The sequence below is a fragment of the Acomys russatus genome, chromosome 19 (genome assembly GCF_903995435.1).
Source record: "Acomys russatus chromosome 19, mAcoRus1.1, whole genome shotgun sequence".
NCBI lineage: Eukaryota > Metazoa > Chordata > Mammalia > Rodentia > Muridae > Acomys > Acomys russatus.
In genome coordinates, this window is record NC_067155.1 from 6,600,960 (window position 1) to 6,626,437 (window position 25,478).

At 41.6% G+C, this 25,478-nt stretch overlaps 1 protein-coding gene across 1 annotated transcript; it reads left to right on the forward strand.

Annotated features, from left to right (window-relative positions):
* Nucleotides 1-184: 184 nt before the first annotated feature.
* LOC127203012 (leukocyte immunoglobulin-like receptor subfamily A member 6) lies at nt 185-25,249 on the forward strand. Its single transcript, XM_051161826.1, has 8 exons — nt 185-275; nt 20,036-20,347; nt 20,401-20,817; nt 21,111-21,395; nt 21,536-21,826; nt 22,318-22,602; nt 22,777-22,888; nt 25,132-25,249. Exons 1-8 carry the CDS (start codon nt 185-187, stop codon nt 25,247-25,249), a joined length of 1,911 nt encoding a protein of 636 aa, XP_051017783.1.
* The last annotated feature ends 229 nt before the right edge of the window (nt 25,250-25,478 follow it).

Consider the following 25,478-nt stretch of genomic DNA (forward strand, 5'->3'; position numbering starts at 1 on the left):
TGTGTGACATACAAACATAATGGAGGCATCAGTCCTGATCCTACCATGAGGAATTCTGCCCCCCAAAAAACACAAACAGAAAGAAGATTAGAAATAGCCCTGAAGGTTGTTCCCAGAGAGATGTAAGGAAAGAGAGGTGGCTCCACGCTGTTCTCCAGAGGAAACCATACCCAGAACCGTGAGAATGGCTGTTTCCTGTGTTCTCTTCTGGGTCCATCCCCACGATGAAGCCCCATGTGAGCTGCAGTCTCTTGGAAGCAACGAGAGCGGCAGAGGTGAATTAATCCTGGAGAAACCAAGAGGGTCCCCAGACTGAACAGTGAGATCTGCATGGGGCGGATCTAGGACTGAGGCTCCGATTTCCTTGCAAGGATCCACCCCAAAGCAGGGCTCAGCCAGGGTGCTTGGTCCACAGAGGTATGAAGATGACCATCTCATGTGAGGGGACCTCCAGGGCTCACAAGCATATACCAAGCCTATAAAAAAGAGAAGTCCAGATTGCTGGTGCAAACAGACTTCACTTGAGGCTGGGAACAAAGCTGAGCTCCTCTATCGAGCAGCACCATTGAGGGTTATATGCTGTTGTTATGAAACCCATGATGATTTATCAGAGCACAGTGACTCTCCCGCTGCTGGTGGCACATATGATGTAGGATCTCCAGTGCCAACTCTCACTTTAGGAAATGGGTGCCCTCACTCAAAATGCATCACTATGGGACAGCGTGGAAGCTGTGAGTCAATTAACACATTCTCTCTGTCTCTCTTAGGAGACCCCTACAGCAAACCTAGATTGTCAATCCGAATAACCCTGTTGTGAACTCTGGACCCTTCAATGTATCTCATGGAAGACCAAGGAAGAAGAACCCAAGTTCTCCAGAACCCTGGATTCACAGTGTATTTTCACTGGGCATTTGCAAGCCATGTTTTCTGTGAGCACTATAACATCCAGCAACAGGGGGACAGTCAGATGCTGTCGTTGCTACAAAAGAAATCCACAGAAGTGGTCCATGCCCAGTGACTCCTTGGAAATAGGCATATCAGGTGAGGCAGCCCCATCTAGGATGACTCAATCATTTGTTGTGATCCTAAACTGTATCCCACGAGCTTTGCTGTCAAGGGAACGGGTAGCTAAGTGCTGTTTCTGCCTCTTCTGAAGTCACACTTCCAGAGTGTGAAGGGTGGTAACACTTCCAAAGGGTGATGGGTGGTGAGCATGAGGAGGAATCAGCTCAACCCATGTCTGGACCCGCTGGACAATCAACTGGGACCCTCGGACCCCTAGGGAGAGAATGGGGGACAAGAGACATAAAGCACGGACAGCAAGTCAAGGAGTCTGATCAAGCTGACCAAATTTTATTTTTTCACAAACAATTATATACCATTGAAGCAGGAGGCTGAGTGGGGTGATCCGGGTGGGCGGTTTTCGCAAGATATCAGGAAGTCAGGAAGTTTGACAGGGCGAGGCCCCTGTGGTTCTGGGGCTGGGTGGAATTGTCAGGCATCTGGAACCACAGGTGTTAGCTATAGACTTTGTTTCGCTCCTCCTCTGAAGGCCTCTGTAATTCCGAGAATACTGAGAACAGCTGGAGAGTACCTTGAGGGAAGGGAAGAGGTCGCAAGGCAGCCTTCTGGAATGTGCCCTGAGGCAAGGAGGGAAAGAGGTCATAAGGCAGCCTGCCCCAGGTCCACTCAATGTATTATGCCAAGGTCCGAGATGCTTGCTGGCTATGGTCTTGGCTCCCCACAAACCCCCGCAACATAGTCCCTCCAGACCTGTCTAGGAATCACCAAGTTAGTTTTTTGGGAGACTTATATTTAAATGATGAAACATACAAAAGAAAAAAACCCTTAATTTTCTACATTATTTTATTCCATATTTATGTAGGCTATTTCTTTTTCAATAGCTTTTTATTTTATTTTAATTTTTTTTTATTCACTGAGAAAAGTCATCACTAAGGTAAAAATTCTACTTCTTCAAAAATTATTTCTTGGTGTATGTCCGCTATAGAGAGTGATAAGTTTTTTTTTTTTTGAGAGTGATAAGTTTTAGAAAGATATCTCCATACAGGGATATTGTGTAGTTTTACCCTATTCACACCATGACCCTTCCCTTTTCTCTCATCCCTCTATTACCCTACATTCCCTCAGTCTACTCACATCTACTTTCATATACGTGAACATACACTCACACACGTGCATACAATTTCATTTTGTTTTGTGTGTATTGGTGTTTTGCTTGCATGTATGTCTGTAAACTACTTACATGCAATACCATTGGAGGCTAGAAGAGGACATCAAATATTCTAGGGCTGCAGTTACAAATGGCTGTGAGCTGCTGTGTGGGTCCTGGGAATCAAATCTGGGTCCTATGGAAAAACACAGTTTTCTTAGTTGCTCGCCACCTGCATAATCATGTATATGGTTTTTAATTAATTTTTTTTTTTTTTAGAATTTCATAGATGTATCCTGTGTTTACATCATTTACACCCCTTTATCTGTCTGTGTTTTCCAACTCCTCCTATAGCCCTGTCAAATTCAAGGCCTTTTCTTTTTTAATTATTATCATCTCACACAAATGCATGTGTGTATGTGTATGTGTATGTGTGTGTGTGTGTGTGTGTGTGTGTGTGTGTTGTAAGGATATCTACAAGTCCTTGTGAGGATATTTTAATTAATAAGATGCTGAACAAATGGTGAAACACCATGGAAATAGCTGTTATACATGAAAGGGACAAAGTCTCATACTCCTGTGTCCTGACTCCAGGAGCTCCTGAGGAGTACCCATCAGCCCTGGGCTTTGGGTCCTCAGCTAGTAACTCAAGGGAGATTGTGTCCATCCCTCTATATCCCAGACTGAGCAGAGAGCAAAGCAGGCTTCATTCATTCTGAAGTGGGACAACATTTTTTTTTTATCACAAGTTCATCACTTGTGATGAGACTAATATTCTGAAGAAATAAGGATCACTGGAGCTATAGAATTCATTAAGAAAACCAGAGGCAGCTCTGCCAAAGCAGGGAAAGAATCTTCAAGAAGTAGTGTGATGAGACTAACATGCAAGGAAGAAAAGAAATAACATGAATCCCATGTGAAAGGCTCGGGTCTCTTAAGTACGTCCTGCATTCCACCTCTTTTCCTTGTATTTTTTTTTTCAGGAACATCTGAGACTATGGACTCATCAGAAGCCAAGACAGGTGAATAATGGCAGTTCTTTATTAAGGGCTGGACCCAGAAAATCAAGTCTTCCCTATCCAGTGGAATGAGATGCTATGGAAGGTCACTCACTCATCTAGGAGTGACATTTGTCTGCCCTGCCCTGTTCATTCGCAGGCTCACAGCCCCAGGATCATACAGTGAAGAACGTCATCCAAGATTGTTTTTGGTTGCCTTGGTCTTCCTGGTTTTCGGGATTCTGCAGCTAAAGGCTCGGCACAGTCAGTCAGAGTCAGCTCTGATACACATCTGGGAAACAAACAGAAGAGGAAGCAGTGCAGATGGGTGGTAGATTCTGGGAAATATGTCTGAGGATTCCAAGTATTTCTGTAAGAAAATCTGAGGCTTATTTGGGAAACTGTTTTCAATATTGTTAGTGGAAAGAGTGTGTTTTTGGGTTCAGGGAGAGGTCTTGGTGTTGGGGTAGAGTGCTCCCCCACCAGATTAGGACTTTCTCTGCACCTTGCTGTGAGCCTTTGCTGACTGATGCTTCCTCTCTTCTTACTACATGCAAAGGAAGATCCCGTTTTAAAGCCCGGTGGGTCCTTACCTTCGTGTATCTTCCACTTTCTCTTACGTAATGTAACATTTCTCTTCATTATAAATTGCCACATTGCCCATTGCATTTTGTGGATTTTGTCCTTTCTACCAAGAACAAGATATTTGGCTCGATAACAATAGCTATGAGCAAAATTCAGATTTCAAAAATAAAAATAATTGAACAAAAATCAGGTCCTGAAACTGTCTCTGGGACCCTCAAACTTCAATTCTCACCACATTCTTATTGTGTGGTTTCTCCTAAAATGTAAAGACTTGCCAGCCATCAACACGGTGATGTTTGAGGGACTTCTGTGATGGGAGAATGGTTGACATGGCTTTGTGATATCACTTTCTACAAGAGTTCTGATGTGTGACACTTGCTGATTGCTGTATATGATATAATCTCTTTATGGCTAACTTCACAAGATATATGTAAATCCGTTTGTAAGAAGTCTGGAAATGTTATCATAACAACCATCATTCTCGTAACAATGGACTCTACCTGGCTTGCATTATTTGTTGTTGCTTGAACATGCCTAGTAAATTTTTATACCATATAAAACACTCTATAAGGCCCCTTTCCTAACTCATGTAATTCTAGGTGTCTGTTGATAATCAGTGTATAGTTGAAATCACATAATGGAAGTAAATATCAACTCTTACCGAACTGTTTGTTTTTCCCTCTTAAGCATTTGCTTTATAGAAAGCAAAAACTGTAATTAAGCAGTAGGTTTTTCTGATTTTGTTTTCTGATTCTTTACTAGTTTGAATATGTTCTTTAAAACTATAAATGTTTACTTAATATTTGAAAAAAAAAAAGAAGTCTGGAAATGATATATGGTATTGATATACTTTCAATCAAATTTAACTGTCAATTGCTGCCACATGAAAAAACAATTGACATGTAAATAAACCAACCTTGACACTCTCTGATATAATCATTTATTTGGGAACTGGAGAGATGACTGGGTTTAGAGCATTGGATGCTCCTGCAGACGACTTTGGTTCAGTTTCCAGCAGCCACATGGTGGTTCACAACTCCAGTTCCAGAGAATCTGACATCTCCTGACCGATGTGGATATAAACATCCATGCAGGTAAGCATATGCACGCATGCATGCGTACACACACACCACACACACCACACACACACACACACACCACAACACACACCACACCCACCCAAATAAAATGGGAAAAAAATAACCGCTTCTTAATTCTACAAAGTTAACAGTTATGAAATTCTGCATAGACAATCATGCACGCAGTCATTCTGAATATGCGAACCTTCCCTTACTGGCCTTTATTAGCCGGGACTTCAAGAACAAGGTTGAAAGTGAATGAAGAGAGTAGACATTGTTGTCTTCTTCCTACATGAAAGTGAAACGTCTCATTTCTCACCATTTAAAAAGGATACAAGTGATGGGATAACAATTGAGTTGTAATCTGAATAAATTAATTAAATAAAAATAAAATAAAAATTAAAAAAAAAGATGTTAATTTTTAGGTTTATTTAATATGATCTTATTCAATGGAGAGAGTTTTCTATCTTATGGTGAGTGTTTCTAATAAACGAGTTTAGGGCACTGGAAAATGCTATTTCTTTATTTCTCTTCATTTCTTTCATTTCTCCTTTTACTGTGTTGCTATTAATTAGTTTTAGGGTTGTTGAGCTAGCTTTATATAATATGGCAAATCTTGTTGTTCTTGATGTGTTTATCGTGTTACACGGCATCAGATTAAATTTGCATGTCCAACAATAAAGGCATATTAAGAAATATGTCCATTATATGAACATCATAAAAATCACATGGATACAGTTCCATAGGTGACACGATCCTGTGGGACCACCGTCTTATGTGTGACCTGCCCTTTCCTGGGATTTTGTTACGTGGTGTATGAATGGCGTTCTTTGGGGACTTTGTATTTATGTTTGTAGGAGACATTCATGAATACTTTGTTTCTTATAATGCGTTTGTCTGGAGGTGGTGTTAGATTATGACGCTGGCCTCATGGGTCTGTAACAATGTATCACTGTTAGGACATGAGTATCCAGTTGCGTTGTTGGGTTTCTGTCTAGCAGTTGACCACCTTTTCCCAAAATGGAACAGGCCTTTGTGCACATTTAATATACTTTCCTCCGCTGAAAGATGTTTCTCATCCTGCCATGATTTCATGAGAGTCTGAAAGCCTTAGACTTTGATCCTGTTGAAGAAATAGGCATCTCATGGTTCACAGGCATGAAAGCTAATAGACACTGTGAATCACAGAGCTCTGAACAAGCACTGTCAATGCAAAGGCATTTCACACAGAACCTACACAGCTGAGACTGTGGTCTTCCTTACTCATGAAACCCAGTGCTGTGGTGGTGGTGGGGGGGGGACGACACTGTTTTTGTCTTGGGAAGAAAATAAGATCATCTCAACTTTACCAATTTCTGTCACTTCTCAGTAATGCAGAGATTGCTATTTGAGGCCATGAAAGGAGGAATAGAGAGCACGTGAAGTGAACCAAAAGGAAAGGGCTAGTTGCATGGAACAGAAATAACCCAGCTGCTGGGAAGTCCCAGGCTCTCCCCTACCCCTAAGTCAGTCAGCTCCGTGCAGGGACCAGAGAAGAGGAAGTTGCTATAACCTCTGGCCTCTCTGCATGGTTCTCATGGTGACTTGGTGGGGGAACACCACTTGTTCATGAGGTCTCATCAGGGGAAAGGATTACTTATCACACATTAGTATCTGGGTCTCAGAAACATCTAAAGTATTGACATGAAGCAAGAAAATATGACTTTACCCATCAGAACACTGTTGTGTATTAAGATGTGGATGAACTTTAAATTGTGCTTAATGAAAGAGTGGGGCACACAGTGTCACTTATTGGGTGAGTGCTGTCCTGTGACACATTCAGAACAGACAGATACAGAGGCATAAAGTAGGACCTGAGGATTGTGTGCAATGTAAGTAAATGGAGAATTTGCATGCTCTTCTCTTTGGGGTTGTGACATGTCCAGAAGAGAGAAGGACAATTTCCCTGAATATAGACCTCCCCAAGTATTCAGTATTCTCACATTATGTAAGTCTTCCTGATCATTTGCATTTCCTCCAAGGCTACACTATTGCTTCTCATATCCTGTTGTAGAGATTGGAGAGATCAGTGAGTCATTACCACCACTTGTATCTTGTTTTCTTTTTTGAGAAATGTACAGTACAAAATTAAAGCCTCCACATCACCAGACTGAATGACCTGAACATTAACAGTGAAATAAAGGACATCATCATAGTAGCCCAAGGGAGGAACAAGGGAGGCTGTTACCTTAGCATTGGTAAATGTTACTCCCATATTTTAAGGGAAAGCATTGAATATCTTACAGGGAGCATTAGTGCCTGGGCAGTTAGACAGTCTGTAGTGTTAGCTGAGGAACTGCAGTCTGGAGAGAAGAGTGACCGAGGGAAGAGAAAAAGTGAGAAGATTTAGACTCAAAGGGTTAAAAGAGAGTCAGAGGAAAAAAAAATAACTTATTGGTTGCTCAGTGCAGAGTGGTCAGCCATGGACGAATGGACAAACAAAACAAAACAGGTGTGTGTGTGTGTGTGTGTGTGTGTGTGCACATGCGTGTAAAACAATAATGACCAAAAAAGAGGGAGACATTCAAAGGAGAGTAACCAGGATGGAATGGAGGGAAAAGAGGAAGAAGAAAGTGATATGATTCTATTTATATTAAAGATATATTTTAATTAAAATAAAGAAGAGCTGGGGTTCTGCTTGATGGCCAGAAAAAGAGGTAAATTACCAGCAAGTAAAAAAAATCACAGCCTGTCTAGGACTTAGGTGAGCTCCTCAGCAAGGCAGCTAGGGCTTGTGCATACCTTCCCACACTTTCGGTCACTCCAGGAAGAAAGTGGACCTCACAGCTTCCACGCCATTCCACTTTCATTATTATGTATTAATTGCAAACAGCCTTACTCTGCGTTATTTCTACTCTTTGGTCATTGGCACAGTCAAGGCTCAGTGTGACTCAAAATGTTCTGTTATTACCATCACACCAAGGTCTTTCTGTCCTCTTTGCCTGTCCCCAGCAGGCCCACTCCTTTCACAGCATTTTTGGAAAAACTTTTCTAGTCCTCTTCATTCATAATGCTAAATCCTTCCAGAGGGCTCAGTTTTCCTGAAATATTTCACAGTATTTCATTTTGACATTCAAAGTCAGTTGAGATTTCACACATCAAACTCAGTTCATGCCCACAAAACAAGCTCTTCCTGCTGGACATGCCTTCTTTTACTGATACTTTCATGTCTTTCACTGCTGCATCCTGGAGCCCATGGGAGAAAAGAAAACACACTTCTTTTCAAAAAATTTATTTTTATTTATTTATTTTTATTAATTTATTCTTGTTACATCTCAATGTTTATCCCATCCCTTGTATCCTCCCATTTCTCCCCGCCCCATTTTCCTATTATTCCCCTCCCTGATGACTGTTCCTGAGGGGGATTACCTCCCCCTGTATATGCTCATAGGGTATCAAGTCTCTTCGTGGCTACCAGCTGTCCTTCCTCTGAGTGCCACCAGGTCTCCCCCTCCAGGGGACATGGTCAAATGTGAGGCACCAGAGTACGTGAGAAAGTCATATCACACTCTCCACTCAACTGTGGAGAATATTCTGACCATTGGCTAGATCTGGGAAGGGGTTTAAAGTTTACCTCCTGTATTGTCCTTGGCTGGTGCCTTAGTTTGAGCGGGACCCCTGGGCCCAAATCTGCCTATCATATTGTTCTACTTGTAGATTTCTAGGACCCTCTGTATCCTTTTATTTTGCTATTCTCCCATGCTGGCGAGGATGTGGGGAGAGAGGAACACTCCTTCATTGCTGGTGGGAATGCAAACTAGTACAGCCACTTTGGAAATCTATCTGGTGCTATCTCAGAAAAATGGGAATAGGGCTTCCTCAAGACCCAGCTATTCCACTCCTTGGAATATACCCAGAAGATGCTCCAGCACACAACAAGAAAATTTGCTCAACCATGTTCATAGCAGCCTTATTCATAATAGGCAGAACATGGAAACAGCCTAAGTGTCCCTCAGTAGAAGAGTGGATAAAGAAACTGTGGTACATATACACTATGGAATACTACTCAGCTATTAAAAACAAGGAATTCCCGAAATTTGTGGATAAATGGATTGAGCTAGAAATGATCATAATGAGTGAGTTAACCCAGAAGCAGAAAGAATCAAATGGTATATACTCACTTATATCTGCATACTAGCCCAAGGGACATGTCCCACAGAAGCCTTCACTTACCAGGAAACTGGGACAGAGGGGAGGACATCCTATTGGGACTCTAAAAATTTTTATTTTTAATTTGTTCATTTTACATCCCAATTGTAGCCCCCGCCCTCATCTCCTCCCAGTCCCACCCTCTCTCCATCACGCCCTCTCCCTCCCTTCCCTAGTCCTCAGAAAGAGGAGCCCTCCTCCCTAACATCTGACCTCAGTCTTCCAAGTCTCATCTGTACTACCTGTGTCCTCTTCCTTTGTGGCCTGGCAAGGCTGCCCCGCTAGGGGGAAGTGATCATGTAACGGGCACCAGAGTCTATGTCAAAGGTAGTCCCTACTCCCCATATTGTGGGACCCACAAGGAGACTGTGCTGCCTATATACTATATCTGAGCAGAGGGTCCAGGTCCACATACATGGTCCTTGGTTGGTGCATCAATCTCTGTATTGTAGGGTGGTTTTCCTGTATTATGTGGCTAATATCCACTTATGAGTGAGTGTATACCATGCATATCTTCCTGGGTCTAGGTTTCCTCACTCAGGATGGTTTTTTCTAGTTCCATCCATTTGCCTCCAAATTTCAAGATTTCCTTGCTTTTAATAGCTGAGTAGTATTCTATTGTATAAATGTACCACAGTTTCTTTATTCATTCTTTGGTTGAGGGACATCTAGGTTGTTTCCAGATTCTGGCTATTATGGATAAAACTGCTATGAACATAGTTGAACAAGTGTCCTTGTTGTATGATGGAGCATCTTTTAGGGATATGATCAGGAGTTGTATGGCTTGGTCTTGAGGAAAATTATTCCCAATTTTCTGAGAAAGTGCCAGATTGATTTCCAAAGTGGTTGTACAAGTTTGCACTCCCACCAGAAATGGAGAGCGTTCCCCTTTCTGTAAATCCTCACCAGCCTGTACTGTCACTTGAGTTTTTGATCTTAGCCATTCTGTCGGGTATAAGATGGAATCCCAGAGTCATTTTGATTTGCATTTTCCTGATAACTAGGGATGTTGAGCATTTCTTTAAGTGGTTCTTGACCATTCAATATCCCTTTATTGAAAGTTCTCTGCTTAGTTCTGTACCCCATTTAAAAAATTAAATTATTTGGCTTGACGGTGTTTAATTTCTTTTTTTAAATTTTAAAATATTTTTATTTTAATATAATTTTAGGGTCATGGAAAGTTTTAGAAATGAATACAATGAGTCCCTATATATACTTTGCCTCTCTTTACACACACACACACACACACACACACACACACACACACACACACACACACCCCACACATTCTAGAACAATTATCAAAATTAGATAACTAATGTGACCCTGAGACCTGGTTCAGATGTCACTATTTCTCCCCAAGTATCCTGGCTAAAGCAGAAGAGTACCATGGGCCATGTGTCACAGAATGTGACCTGTCTTCAGCTTCCTCTGCCTTTAATGATACTGATAATTTTAAAAGTGCAGGTCAATATTTTGTTGTTCTTTAGATGGCCCTCACCTTGCGTATCTCTGAATTTTCTCATAATTAAGTTAACACTTTACATTTGGGGTGGGCACAGCGTGGAACAGATGCCATGCCCTTCGCACTGCATTATCTCAGGGTAGATTATCTTCTGTCTGGCTTTGATAAAACTACTTTCTCCACTGTGGTCTCTGTTATTCCTTTGTAACAAATAGAGACTTGCAGGGAGAGTCTTTGAGATGCCATTGCCAACAGCCTGCTCCTCATCGAACCCGCACTTGCTGCTTTTGTCTTGCATGAATTACTCTTGTATACATAGGTAATTAGTACAGTGAAAATTGGTAACTTTTCTAATTCACTTTGTCTAAATGTACTAATTGGTTTTTTTTTTTTACAGAAATAAGGCATTTTCCTTCTCCGTGAATTGATTAAAATGAATTTATTTTTATCAGTAACTTGTAGCCCACCAAATCATTGTTTAATCCTCATGCTCAGATCATGGCTTCTGTGTCTTCCTGAAGTGTCCCCAACCTATTTCTGCACTTTCTCAACTGTGACAAAGTAAGATGATCCTTTCCATTTTGTCCTTTCACAGTTCTGCTCCCAGAATCACCCATCTCTTCTGTAGTGTAGATTTAGTATATAGTTGTTAGATATGTCCCTTGGTTTTGAAGATGTGTTTGTTTTGAAAATATGAGGAAAAAGAAGAGTCAAAGATGGCTCCAAGGCTTCTGGCTTGAGTTAATGGAAAGTATAGAACAATTGTGAACTATTATGGAGAAACTACAGGTTTCTCCTTAGTAGTTTTCCTTACTAGGTTGAGATGCCTACTACAGCCTCTAGTTAGCCGGGCAGATGGCTATGTGGATAGCTGAATATGTAGTTCTGCAGAGAATTTTGTGCTAGGGTAATGCCAGCCAGCTATGTATTAAAATCAAGAAGGCTTTAAACTGCCAAGAGGATGGTGGTAGGTAATGAAAAGAAAATAAAGAAGCTTCAACTTCTGGGGAATTTCAGCATAAGAGGAAAGAGTGAAGAGCAGAGAGAGAGAGAGAGAGAGAGAGAGAGAGAGAGAGAGAGAGAGAGAGAGAGAGAGAGAGAGAGAGAGAGAGAGGCTGGAGAGACAGGGCCATTGAGGGAACTGAGGAACAGACTGGCTTTCAAGGAATAGGCTGTGATTACCTGTTAAATGCTTCTTCTAAGTTGAGTCAGATAAGAACTGAAAATTAATCATTCAATAGGGTGCTTATTCCGCCTGGAGTGAGCTTCAGAGAAAATGAGACACTAGGAATTAAACAGAAGGTGCCCAGATTTAAACAACAACAACAAAAAAAGTAAGGGGTTTGCTGTGAGACAGTAGTTGCCATTGGAGAATGGAGGACACAGGAAGGGCCTTGTGCTTGTTTCTCAAGATGGGGAATGGCTGAGGGCTTGTGCAGCGTCTGGTTGGCAAGGGGAAACACTGATGATGAACAGCAGATGGGGGGCTAGAGAGGGTCCGTGGCATCTTCCAGCTTCTAGACACTACCCACATCTCTTGATTCCTGGTTGCCTTCCACAGTTTTTAGAACCAGCAATTCTCACTAGACACTATCTCTTGCTTCTCTAACACCCACTCGGAGTCCTCTTGCATCTCCATGCACCCAGCCAAAGATCTCTGATTTTTTAAAAAATTAATTTATTTAGATTACATCTCAATTGTTGTCCCCTCACTTGTATGCTCCTTTTCCTCCATCCCTCCCTCTTTCACCCTATTCCCCTCCCTAGGTCTGAGAAAGAAGGTTATCTCCTCCCCCACAATATGGCCACAGCCTATCAAGTCTCTTCCTGGTAGCTTGCTTATCCTTTCTCTGAGTGCCAGCAGGCTTCCCCATCAAAGAGAGGTGGTCAAATATGGAGCACCAGAGCTCATGTCTGAGTCAGTCCCTGCTCTACACTCAACTATGGAGAATGTCCTGACCATTGGCTAGATATGAATATGGGTTCAATGTTTACTGCATGTATTGTCCTTGGTTGGTGAAGTAGGTTGAGCAGACCCCCAAGCTCCAGATCTGCCCATCATGATAATCTTCTTGTGGGTTTCTAGGACCCACTGAATCCTTCTATCTCCCCATTCTTCCATTTTTCTCTCATCTAGAATCCGAATAAGAAGTCCCCGCATCTATCCCAATCTCCATGTAAGTAAAGATTTTAATGAGACATCTCTTTTGGGCTAGTGTACAATTATGAGAGAGTATATACCATGTGAGTCTCTTTGGGTCTGGGTTAACTCACTCAGGACGATCATTTCTAGTTCCATCCATTTGCCTGTAAATTTCAGAATCTCCTTGTTTTTAATAGCTGCTGAGTAGTATTCCATAGTGTAAATGTACCACAGTTCCTTTATCCATTTTTTGACTGAGGGACATTTAGGTTGTTTCCAGGTTCTGGCTATTACAAATAAGGTTGCTATGAACACGGTTGAGCATATGTCCTAGTTGCGTAGTGAAGTGTCTTCTGAGTATATTCCAAGGAATGGAATAACTGGATCTTCAGGTATCCCTACTCCCAGTTTTCTGAGAAAGTGCCAGATACATTTCCAAATTGATTGTACAAGTTTGCATTCCTACCAGCATGAAGGAGTGTTCCCCTTTCTCCACATCCTCACCAGTATGTACTGTCATTTGAGTTTTTGATCTTAGCCATTCTGATGGGTGTAAGATGGAATCTCAGAGTTGTTTTGATTTGCATTTCTCTGATGACTAAGGATGTTGAGCATTTCTTTAAGTGTTTCTCAGCCATTCGATGTTCCTCTGTTTGACTCTGATCCCCATTTCTTAATTGGGTTATTTGGTTTGATGTAGTTTAATTTCTTGAGCTCTTTATATATTTTGGATATTAGACCATTGTCAAATGTAGGGTTGGTGAAGATCTTTCCCCAGTCTGCAGACTGTCGCTTTGTTTTGTTGACAGTGTTTTCTGCCTTACAGAAGCTTCTCAGCCTCATGAGGTCCCATTTATTAATTGTTGAACTTAGAGCCTGGGCTGTTGGAGTTCTGTTCAGGAAGTTGTCTCCTGTGCCAATGTGTTCCAGGCTCTTCCCCACTTTTTCTTATAACCAATGTAATGTCTCTGGTTTTATGTTGAGGTCTTTAATCCACTTAGACTTGAGTTTTGTGCATGGTGATACATATGAATCTATTTGCATCTTTTTACATGTAGACATCCAGTTATGCCAGCACCATTTGTTGAAGATGCTATCCTTTTCCCATTGAATAGACTTTGCTTCTTTGTCAAAAATCAAGTGTTCAAATATGTGTGGGCTTATTTCTGGGTCTTCAATTCAATTCCATTTGTCAACCAGCCTGTTGCTATGCCAGTACCATGCCGTGTAATTTCTTGAGTCCTTTATATGTTTAGGATATTAACCTTTTGTCAGAGGTAGAGTTGATGAAAAACTTCTCCCAGTCTGTAGGCCATTGTTTCATTCTGTGGACAGTGTCCTTTGCTTTACATAAGAATTTAAGTTTCATGAGGCCCCATTATTTAATTGTTGATCTTAGAACCTTAGCTATTGTCATTCTGTTCAGGAAGTGAAAACACCTTTCTAACACCCTCATTGTGATAAGAAAAAAGACTCTTTTTCTCTTGACTTGCTCAACCATAACTGTGTCCATGCACTTAGGTTTATTATATTGGCCACACATGGAAACCCACACATCACTTAGACCTCTCATGTACCCAGTAATTTTGTTCAGACTACTACAAAAGTTTTTATCAGTTTTCTACAATTGTAGTACTGTTACCCCTCCCTCCCACAGCTATGTGGTGGTTATATTCTTAGTGTAGCAACATGGGCACATTTTTCTTTGATAATTTCCTTTACTCATTTATGGTAAGAACACACTACAGATTAAATTAATTGCAGAAGACACCCTATAAAATGTTACCCCAGAAATTGTGTTGAGTTTCACTTAGAACAGCACATAAGCTCCTTTGCTGAGTGTGCACTCCAAGTATCTCTTCCCCTTTTGTTTAGGCCTGGGACATTCACTTTTTCTTTGTTCTTTTCTTTAAATAATTTATTCAGATTACATCTAGATTGTTGTCCCCTCACTTGTATCTTCCTGTTCCCCCCTCCCTCCCTTTTTCACTCTATTCCACATCCCTAGGTCTGTGACAGAAGGGGACCTCCTTCCTACCATATGATCATGGCCTATCAGGCTCATCTAGGCAGCCTGCTTCCCCTTCCTCTGAGTGCCAGCAGACCTCCCCACCGAGGGGAAGTGGTCAAATAGGGGGCATCAGAGTTCATGTCAGAGTCAGTCCCTGCTCTCCACACAACTGTAGAGAATGCACTATTTGTTGGCTAGATCTGAATAAGGGGTTTAGGTTTACTGCATGCATTGTCCTTGGTTGGTACAGTAGTTTGTGTATGCCCCCTGGGTCCAGATATGCCAGCCTTGATGGTCTTCTTGTAGGGGTTCAGGACCCACTGGGTCCTTCTGTTTCCCCATTCTCACATATATCTCTCACCTGGAGTCACAAAAGCAAGTTCCAGCATCTGTCCCAATCCCTGGTTGAGGAGAGACTCTCAGAGGACATCCATGTTGGGCTAGTGTCCATTATAAGTGAGTATATACCATGTGAGTCTTTCTGCATCTGGGTGAACTCACTCAAGATGATTGTTTCTAGTTCCATCCATTTGCCTGCAAATTTCAAATTTTCCTTGTTTTTAATAGCTGAGTATTATTCCATAGTGTAAATGTACCATGATTTCTTTATCCATTCTTCAACTGAGAGACATCTAGGTTGTTTCCAGTTTCTGGCTATTATGAATAAGGCTGCCACGAACATAGTTGAGCAAATGTCCTTGTTGTTTGGTGGAGCATCTTTCAAGTATATTTCCAGGAGTGGAATAGCTGGGTCTTGAGGTATCCCTCTTCCCTATTTTCTGAGAAAACACCTGATTGATTTCCAAAGTGGTTGTATAGGTTTGCATTCCCACCAGCAATAAAGTCGTGTTCCCCTTTCTCTACATCTGTGCCAGCATGTGCTGTCACTTGAGTTTTTAATATATTTTTTAAAAATATATTTTACTAATTTATTCATATTACATCTCAATCATTATCCCATCCATTGCGTTTTCCCACTCCTCCCTCCCTTCCATTTTCTCCTTACTCCTCTCCCAATGATTGTGACTGAGGGGGACCTCCTCCCTCTGTATATGCTAATAGGGGGTCAAGTCTCTTCTTGGTAGCCTGCTATCCTTCCTCTGAGTGCCACGAGGCCTCCCCATCTAGGGGATGTGGTCAAATATGGGGCACCAGAGTTTGTGTGAAAGTCAATCCCCACTCTCTACTCAACTGTGGAGAATGTCCTGTCCATTGGCTAGATTTGAGGAGAGATTTGAAGTTTACTGAATGTATTGTCCTTGGCTGGTGCCATAATTTGAGCAGGACCCTTGGGCCCAGACCTGCCCATAATAATGTTTTACTTGTAGGTTTTTAAGACCCTCTGAATCCTTCTATTTCCCCATTCTCCATTGCTTCTCTCATCTAGAGTCCCAGTAGGAAGTCTTCCCCTCTGCTCACTTTCCTGGTAAGTGAAGACTTTCATGGGACATGCCCCTTGGGCTAGTGTCCAGATATAAGTGAGTATATACCATTTGACTCGTGCTTCTGGGTTAACTCACTCATTATGATCATTTCTAGTTCAATCCATTTGTCCACACATTTCAGGAATTCCTTGTTTTTAATAGCTGAGTAGTAGTCCATAGTGTAAATGTACCACAGTTTCTTTATCCATTCTTCTACTGAGGGACACTTAGGCTGTTTCCATGTTCTGGCTATTATGAATAAGGCTGCTATGAACATAGTTGAACAAAAGTTCTTGTTGTGTGGTGGAGCATTTTCTGGGTATATTCCAAGGAGTGGAATAGCTGGGTCTTGAGGAAGCCCTATTCCCAGTTTTCTGAGATAGCGCCAGATAGATTTCCAAAGTGGTTGTAATAATTTGCATTGCCACCAGCAATAAAGTAGTGTTTGCCTTTCTCTACATCCTTGCCAGCATGTGCTGTCACTTGAGTTTTTGATCTTAGCCATTCTGATGGGTGTAAGATAGAATCTCAGAGTAATTTTGATTTGCATTTCCTTGATAACTAAAGACACTGAGCATTTTTAAGTGTTTCTCATCAATTCACTATGCCTCTGTTAGAATTCTCTGTTTAGCTCTGTAACCCATTTTTAATTGGGTTATTTTGTTTGTTGCTGTCTAATTTCTTGAGTACTTTATATATTTTGGACATAACCTCTCTGTCAGATCTAGGTTTGGTGAAGATATTTTCCAGTTCTGTAGGCTGGCAGTTTTTCTTTTTGATGGTGTCTTTTGCCTTACAGAACCTTTTCTGTTTCATGTGGTCTCATTTGTTGCTTGTTGAGCTTAGTGCCTGAGCTGTTGGTGTTCTGTTCTGGAATTTGTGTCCTCTGCCAATGCACTCAAGCATATTCTGTATGATTTCATCTACCAAATTTAGTGTTTCTACTTTTATCTTCAGGTCTTTGATCTACTTAGACTTCGGTTTTATGCAGGCTTATTGGTATGAATATATTTGCATTCTTCTACTTGCAAGCATACACTTAGAACAACAACATTTGTTGATGATTCTTTTTTTGTTGTTCCATTGTAATGTTTTGGCTCCTTTGTTAAAACCCAAGTAGCCATCGGTGTGTTATACTTCTTGGTTTTCTTTTTTTCCCCTTTTTTATTATTAATTTATTCATATTACATCTCAGTTGTTAGCTCATCCCTTGTATCCTCCCATTCCTCCCTCCCTCCCCCTTCCCCCCTATTCCCCTCCCCTGGGGTCTTGGCTACAAAGCAACAGGAAGGACAGGCAGCTGGGATCAACCACACGACCAGAGAGCTTGGGTGCTGACCTTACTCTAGATCCTATAACTGCTGATCTGAATTACAGCAGTAAGGTGAAAAGGCCCAAACAGAAACCTACTTTGCATGACTCAGCCTGGAGCCTAAGGTGTTGAGAAAAATCTCCAGGAGTAGAATCTGAATCACCTGCCTGGTCCAGGGAAATACTCCCTGATTCCCACAGGCAAGGGCACCCTACCTATAATCAGGCATCAACTATCCACTCTCAAACAGGGAAGGTCACTACAAACCACCTCCCAACACCAGAGTCACCAAAATAACAAGAGGACAGCGAAAGAATGCTAACAAAAACCAAAACAGGTTGGCATCTCCAGATCCCAGAAATCCCAATGAAAACAACCAGGAGAACACAACAACAATTGATATACAAGAAAATGACCTCAAGTCCTCAGTAAGTAAGATGATAAGGGAAGAAACAAATAAAATCTGTAAACAAGTGCAGGAGGAGGCAAACAAGAGGGCTGAGGATTTAAAAGAGTCATATAAAGAGGCATTTGAAGAATTTCAGAAAAATACAAATAACCAGATGAAGGAAATCATTAAAGCAGTTCAAGACCTGAAGATAAAAATGGAAGCTATCATAAAGGAACACACGGAAGAAAAACGTGATCGAGAAGCATCAGAAAAGAAAGCAAGCATCTCAGAGGTGGCCTTATCTAACAGATTGCAAGAAATGGAAGAACGAATATTGGGACTTGAAGATACAATCGCAGAACTGGAAACAGCCATCAAGGGAAACTCTAAATCTGACAAGTGCCTGACACTTTGACACCATGAAAAGATGAAACTTGAGAATAATAGGGATAGAGGAAAGAGAAGGCAACTGACTCTACTTCTTGGGTTTCAATATGATTCCATTGACCAAGCTTTCTGTTTTTTTTTTTTGTGTGTGTGTGTGTGTTTGAAAACTATGTATTTTTTGATTACTATTGCTTGGTACTACAGCTTGAGATCAGGAATATAGATACCACTAGACATTCTTTTATTGTACAGAATTATTTCAGCTATTATGAGTTTTAATTTTTCCATATGGAACTGAGTATTGTCCTTTTCAGATCTGTAAAGAATTTTGTTGTAATTCTGTGAGGAATTGCATTGAATCTGTAGATTGCTTTCAGTAAGATGGTCACTTTTAGTATGTTAATCCTAGTCATCCATGAGCATGGGACATCTTCCCATCTTCTGATAAATTCTTCAATTTCTTTCTTCAGAGACTTAAAGTTCATACCATGCAGGTCTTTCATTTAAGTAGATAGAATTAAACCAACATATTTTATATTTTATGGCTACTGTGAAGGGTGATTTTTGGGAATTTACACTTCAGTCTGTTTATCATTTCTATGGAGGAGAACTACTGATATTTTGAGTTAATTTAGTATACAGTTTGCTGAAGGTTTGAATCAGCTGTTGGATCTCTGGTAGAATTTTTAGTTCACATATATATAGTATCATATCATCTTCCAATAGCAATATTTGACTTCTTCCTTCCCAATTTATATCCCTTTGATCTCCTTTAGTTGTCTTATTTCTCTAGATAAAACTTCAATTACTATATTGAATAGATACACAGAGAGGGCCACACATTTGTAACGGACCCTAACATAGCCCATTAGTTCACCAGTTGGATTTGTGTGGAGCCTTGTGTGGTGTCTCGTCATTAATGAATAGGCATTGTTTATATATCCCCGGGAAAAGTTTACATAACATCCTCAAATCATCTCAAGGTCCTGGTAGCCAACTGGCCATTAGTTTGGTCTGTTTGAATAAGTAGAACCAAGAAGAAGCTTCGACAAAAAAAGTGCCACCAGCTCTAAGCTTCCTCATGTGAAAGTGCTGGAACAGGAAGATGGCAGGTTGTTTTTCGTGTCTAGTCCTAGTTTCTGGTGATTGAGACCATTCAGGCAGATGGAGATGAGTAAATTGGTGATGATCTACACACGGAGATCAGAGCCAAATGTGTGTTTGTAATGCCAGCACACAGAAAGCTGAGGGAATAGAATGAGGAATATGAGACCTGAGAAACAAAACCAAAAGTAAAGAGCAACCAATATACAGAAGCCACATAATCTACATCCCAACCCAGCACAGAACTGGGGAAACAGAAGCCAGCCTCCCCACAAGATTAGTTCCTCTTCCTCAGACCCTGATAAGATGATTTCCTCATAAAACAAAGAAAAATCAGCCTGCATAGGACATACACGTTGTGTGGGTTCTTACACCAAGAGGACCAAATATCTGCCACCTCTGGCAACTGGAAGATGCCATGACTCCCACTCTCACTGCCCTGCTGTGTCTTGGTGAGATGCGAAGATTAAGAGGGTGAATTCTGGTCTGAGAGGGAATGCACCTTAAACCCATGCCATGGTCCATCAGAATGTCTCAACAGCTCAGAAATCATCTGCAATTGCAGGGTCTGCCCATATTCACAACGAACACTTAGAGGTAACTCTCTTGCAGGACTGAGCCTGGTCTCTGGGAACCCTGCACTTTCAGGTGAGTGTTTGCTTAGCTGTCTGAGATTGGACATCTTTTGTGGGGACTACATGTCATTCCTGAGCAGCAGAGATGGAGAACAGCAGGTATGCACTGACCCTTGGGATGCCTGAAACATACTGGGTCTGAGAGCTGGTATCTGAGGAGAAGTCTTTGGACCCAGCTGCCGATTTTCTTGCAGGGGAGCCCTGTAAACCCACAATCAGGGTGGTGCCAAGCAGTGTGGTAGCTATTGGGAGCCAGGTGACAATCTTCTGTGAAGGGCCACTACATGTTAAGGAGTACTATCTCTACAAAGAAGGAATTCAAGATAACCTGCTACAAACAACCCTTCCTGAAACCAAGAACGAGGCCAAGTTCTCTATCTCTTCAGTTGAATGGTACCATTCAGGTCATTATTGGTGTTCCTGTAAAAACCCTACTTACATGTCAGAACAAAAAAGTGACATCCTGGAACTAGTAGTGACAGGTGAGAAGACCCTTCCCCAACCTCAGGATCTGCCATGAGTAAAGGAATATGTTCACTTGGGGTTTATTTCTCAAATGTCAGAAGAGGAAAACAATGCTTCCCATATGAGTCCACTGAAAGGGTTTCCTCTCCTCTCTTAGGATATCTCTCTGGAAACATCACCCTTTCAGCCTTTCCCAACCTTGCTGTGAGTGTTGGAGGCTATGTGACTCTTCAATGTGACTCTCAAGAGGCATATGACAGGCTCATTTTAATGAAGGGAAAATTGAAGTTTTCCACAGCTGTGCCTCAACAGAATACAACCACTGGGATATTCCAGGCCATATTCAAAGTGGGTCCTGTGACCATCAATGAGAGATGGAGTTTCATATGTCATGGCTATTATATGAGCCGCCCCCAGCTGTGGTCAGAGCCCAGTAACCACCTAGAGCTCTTGGTTTCAGGTAAGGAAGATCTATCCTCTCCCTTGAATGATAGTACAGGTGACACAGAACCTGTTGTGTGGTGGGTGATTGAGACTTGGTGCTATTTAAGCCAGTGTCACCAAATGAGTGATACAGTTGGTCTTCAAGTGTTGAAATCACGGTTGGTATTAACAGTGGAAGCCAAGTTCCAGGTTAAAGTAGTGTCTTTATGTGTCCCTTTGCTGTTGTAGTTCAGCTTAAGTGTCCTTTGCAAGTATGACCTTCTTTCAGGCACTGTCCTAACACACTCCTCCTGTTCTACTTTTCTCCAGGAATCCTCTATAAGCCCACCATCTGGGCTCATCCAAGTCCTGTGGTGATATCAGGGAGTCCTGTGACCATCTGGTGTGAAGGGACCCATGAAACCCAAATATATGTTATATATAGAGAGCAAAGCCAAGAACCCTGGTATACACAGAAGCAAAAGGGCCACAAAAATAAGGCAGATTTCACCATCTCATCTGTGACACAACTGAATGCAGGGAGCTATCAATGCTACTCTTACACCTCTGTGGGGTGGTCAGAACGTAGTGCCACTCTGGAGCTGGTGGTTACAGGTGAGAGTGCTCTAAGGGGTCTTAGATCCCTATTATGCTCCAGTAAACACTTATCTAGCACAATTATATATCACAGGCTATCCATGGGGGACAATGTGTTCTGTATAACTCATTTAATATTCCATTTATATCTTTCCTAGGAGTCTATGAAAAACCCACCCTTTTGGCCCTGGAAAACCCTGTTGTAAAGTTAGGAGAGACTGTGTCCATTTCGTGTGCCTCGAATCAGAAATTTAACTGGTTCATTTTAAGGAAGGATGATCAGAAAATCTACAGTTCCATATATGAATACTCTGGGGTGAATCTGGCCAGGTTCCAAGTGGGTCCAATAACCTCTACGGAAACGTGGAGGTTTAGATGCTTTGGCTATTTCACTACTAATCCTCATGTGTGGTCAGAAGCCAGTGACCCCCTCGAGCTCCTGGTCTCAGGTAAGGAAGCCTGAGACTCTTCTGAGTCACACTGCTCCTGACACAAATGCTTAATGAAGAGACTGGTGTGCTTTGAAGCTGAGCTCTCAGTAATCCTGAGACACTTGACTGTAGGACTCACTGTTCAGTAATGGAGGGCAGGGGATAGTGATAATCCAACTTGGGAATGTCAAGAGAGTTATTGACTTACCCATGGCCTTACTGATTCAATTGATGTTCAGGGGTAAATTTCATAGCAGTAGTTATTATTTTTATTTAATTAGTTTATTCGGATTACTTTCCCATTGTTATCCCCTCACTCTTATCCTCCTGTTCTTCCCCCTCCCTCTCTCACCCTATTCTCATTCCCTAGGTCTGTGACAGAAGGGACCTCCTTCCCCAACATATGGGTCACAGCCTATCAAGTCTCATCCTGGTGGCCTGTCAGCAATAAGTTTTGTCTTTACTTTAGAACTGCTCAAAGACCCACCATTTCTCCTAATTCCTTGTAGGTACCCTCAAGAAACCTACCTTGTGGGCAGAGCCAGGTTCTGTGATCGCCTCTGGGAATTCTGTGACCATTTGGTGTAAGGGGACCATGGATACCCAAATTTATTTCCTGTATAAAGAAGGAAGCCCTGCACCCTGGGACAGACAAATTCCAAAGAAATGTAGTAACAAGGTCAAGTTCTTCATAGCATCCATGGAAATGCATAACGCAGGGCGATATCACTGTTACTGTTACAATTCTGCTGGGTGGTCAAATCACAGTGACACACTGGAGCTGGTGGTGACAGGTGAGAGGACACTCCCTCAACCCTTGGATCTACTTTGAGGAAAGGAGTATATTAACAGTAGTTTGTCCTCCTCCAATCCTAGAACAACTGGAAAACTGTTTACTGTATGATTTTACATAATAGGGTTCTTCTCTGCTAGGAGTTTACACCAGTAAAGTTACAGTGTCATCTCAGGAGGGCATGTGACCCTTCTGTGTATTTCACAACAGGCATATAACAGGTTCATTCTAATGAAGGAAGAAGAGAAGAGCTCCCGTGTTGAGTATATACAGAATAAATCCAGCAGGTTGTGCAGTGCTCAGTTTACATTGGGCATTCTGACCCCCAACTGGAGTTGGGTTCACATGCTATGGCTATTTCTTGAGTAGTTCACACCTTTGGTCAGTGCCCAGTAACTGTTTAGAGCTTTGGCTGTCAGGTAAGAAAGCCTTAGCCTTTACTTTGAATGATATTACAACTGACACCAGATTGCAGGAAAGGACCCTCTGTGTTGAATGCTTGAGACAGGGCTACTGAACCCAATGTCATGGAATCTAAGCTACCCGCTGTGCTTGATGTGCAGAAACATTCATGGATAATAACAGTGGACCTTATGAGTCCAGAGAAAAGTGGGTTTCTTCAAATATGTTGTTCTTCTGCTATTGTAACTCAGATGAACTGTGCCTTCTAAATGCGATGTGCTTTGAGCAACTGTTCTAAGTGATACATCTTTTGGTGAGAGCATTTTTTGCTTTGAAGGTACGTCATGATCACAGCAACGCTTATAGAGGAAAAAATTTAGTTCAGCTGGCTTATAGTTCAGAGGTTTAGTTCGTTATCATCATGGCAGGAAGCATGGAGGCATGCAGGCGGTGAAGGTGTGAGAGGTAGCTAAGAGTTCTACCTTTATATGCAGGCAGCAGGAGGATATAACTACATAGGCATCTGAATACACCACACCTGCTCCAATAGGACCACACTCCCTAACACTGCCATTTCCTGTGGCCCTACAGGGGCCATTTTTGTAGAAGCCAGATGTTTTTGGAGGGGGTGTTTTTTTTTTTTGAGACAGGGTCATTCAGTGTAGCCCTGGACTCCCTTTGTAGACCAGGGTGGCCTTAAACTCACAGAGATATGCCTGCTTCTGCCTCTCCTAGGGCTTAGATTACAGGCATGCACCACCAGGCCAGGCTTAGGGGCCATTTTTATTCAAACCTGACATTTCACTTCCTGGTTGCATGCAGGCAGACATGGAGGCTAGAGAAGAACCTGAGCGTTCCACATCTGGATCCGCAGGCAGCAGAAAGTGAGACGCACTATCTGTCACAAGGCTACACCCCCTAATGTCCACACCCCATGGGCCTATGTGGCCCATTTTTTTTTAAATTGAAACACCATGCCGGGCCTTTTCAGTCAGTGTGTCTTATTTAGTGGTAAAAGTGACAGCAAGTACAGTAAGATGTAAACATATGGTTTTAGAAGCAGTCTTCAATTGAAATCATCGGTGCACGTAGTGATGGGTTTTACAACAAGCCATCCTCTACTCTCCCTCCTTCCTTCCTTTACTCCCTGATCTGTCTCCCTCTCTTTCTCCACAATACATTCTTATTTATATCTCAGTGTCTCAGTCTTTTGTACGTTTATGTTTGCTATTCCACAAATCCATAAATACCTTAGGCTTCAAGGATGAGAAAGCCATGTGATGTGTGTTGCATCTTATTTATCTGACTTAATGTGAAGACTGCCAATTGCCTCTATTTCTGTGAGAACAACTATTTTCTACACCAATATCCATTAATTCAAACATGCGTGCCAATAATTAAATATATTACATAAATAGATATGTATATATTTATGTCTAAACACATGTAGTTATACATATATGGTTACATGTTATGAAACTTCATCCCTACTAATAATGCCCAATGGCCATGTCCTTGGATAGTTATTTTCAGCAGGTCTGTTAGGTGTACACGTCATATATTAAAATACCCATATAAGTGGATTCATATCCATGTGACTTACATTGTAGGTGTTTTTTAATTTTTAAATTTTTTTTTATTGATTTATTCTTGTTACATCCCTTGTATCCTCCCATTCTTCCCTCCCCCCCATTTTCCCCTTTTTCCCCTCCCCAATGACTGTTCCTCAGGGGGATTACCTCCCCCTGTATATGCTCATAGGGTATCAAGTCTCTTCTTGGTAACCTGCTGTCCTTCCTCTGAGACCTGGTGGCATTGTAGGTGTTTTAAACTATTAATGGTCATTTAATGAGATGCTGAGTGGATGGTGAGGGACAATGGGAGCCAGATGTTGTGGATACAGAGAAGATAGTCTCTGAATACCATTGAGGAGCAATCTTTCTTCCGTGGCAATAAATCATCGCCTAATGACTCCATGGAGATCCATCTCTAGGGGAATTACCTTTCATGTTTTCATTCCCTCGAGTGAACAGCAAGCATAGAGGTCTCTCTAATTTTGAACAGAAATGAAAGATGATTTTCTTCACCAATTCTTCGTTCTCAGTGTTTATTTAAACTTGATGTTTAGACCCAAGTTGAAATTCAAACAGTTTGATACTTATGAAGAATCCAATAAGAAACGCAGAAGGAATCATGGCACTCCAGGAAAGAGCTTTTACTACATCATTTTGAAGTTATGCAATTAGCCTAATGTGCATTTATTAGAAAGGATGCTGATCTCCAAGAAGACACTTAGAATTCTTTATTTTTATTTTTTAATTGTTTAATTAATTTATTCTTGTTACATCTCAATGGTTATCCCATCCCTTGTATCCTCCCATTCTTCACTCCCTCCCATTTTCCCATTATTCCCCTCCCCTATGACTGTTCCTGAGGGGGATTACCTCCCCCTGTATATGCTCATAGGGTATCAAG

Bases quoted from the DNA above. Each gene is read 5' to 3' on its own strand.
- LOC127203012 (XM_051161826.1), top strand. From the start codon at position 185: ATGGCTGTTTCCTGTGTTCTCTTCTGGGTCCATCCCCACGATGAAGCC. The intron at 21,827-22,317 runs GTAAGGAAGCCT...AATTCCTTGTAG, and splicing joins CCTCGAGCTCCTGGTCTCAG to GTACCCTCAAGAAACCTACC. The intron at 22,889-25,131 runs GTTGTGCAGTGC...CTTGATGTTTAG, and splicing joins ATACAGAATAAATCCAGCAG to ACCCAAGTTGAAATTCAAAC.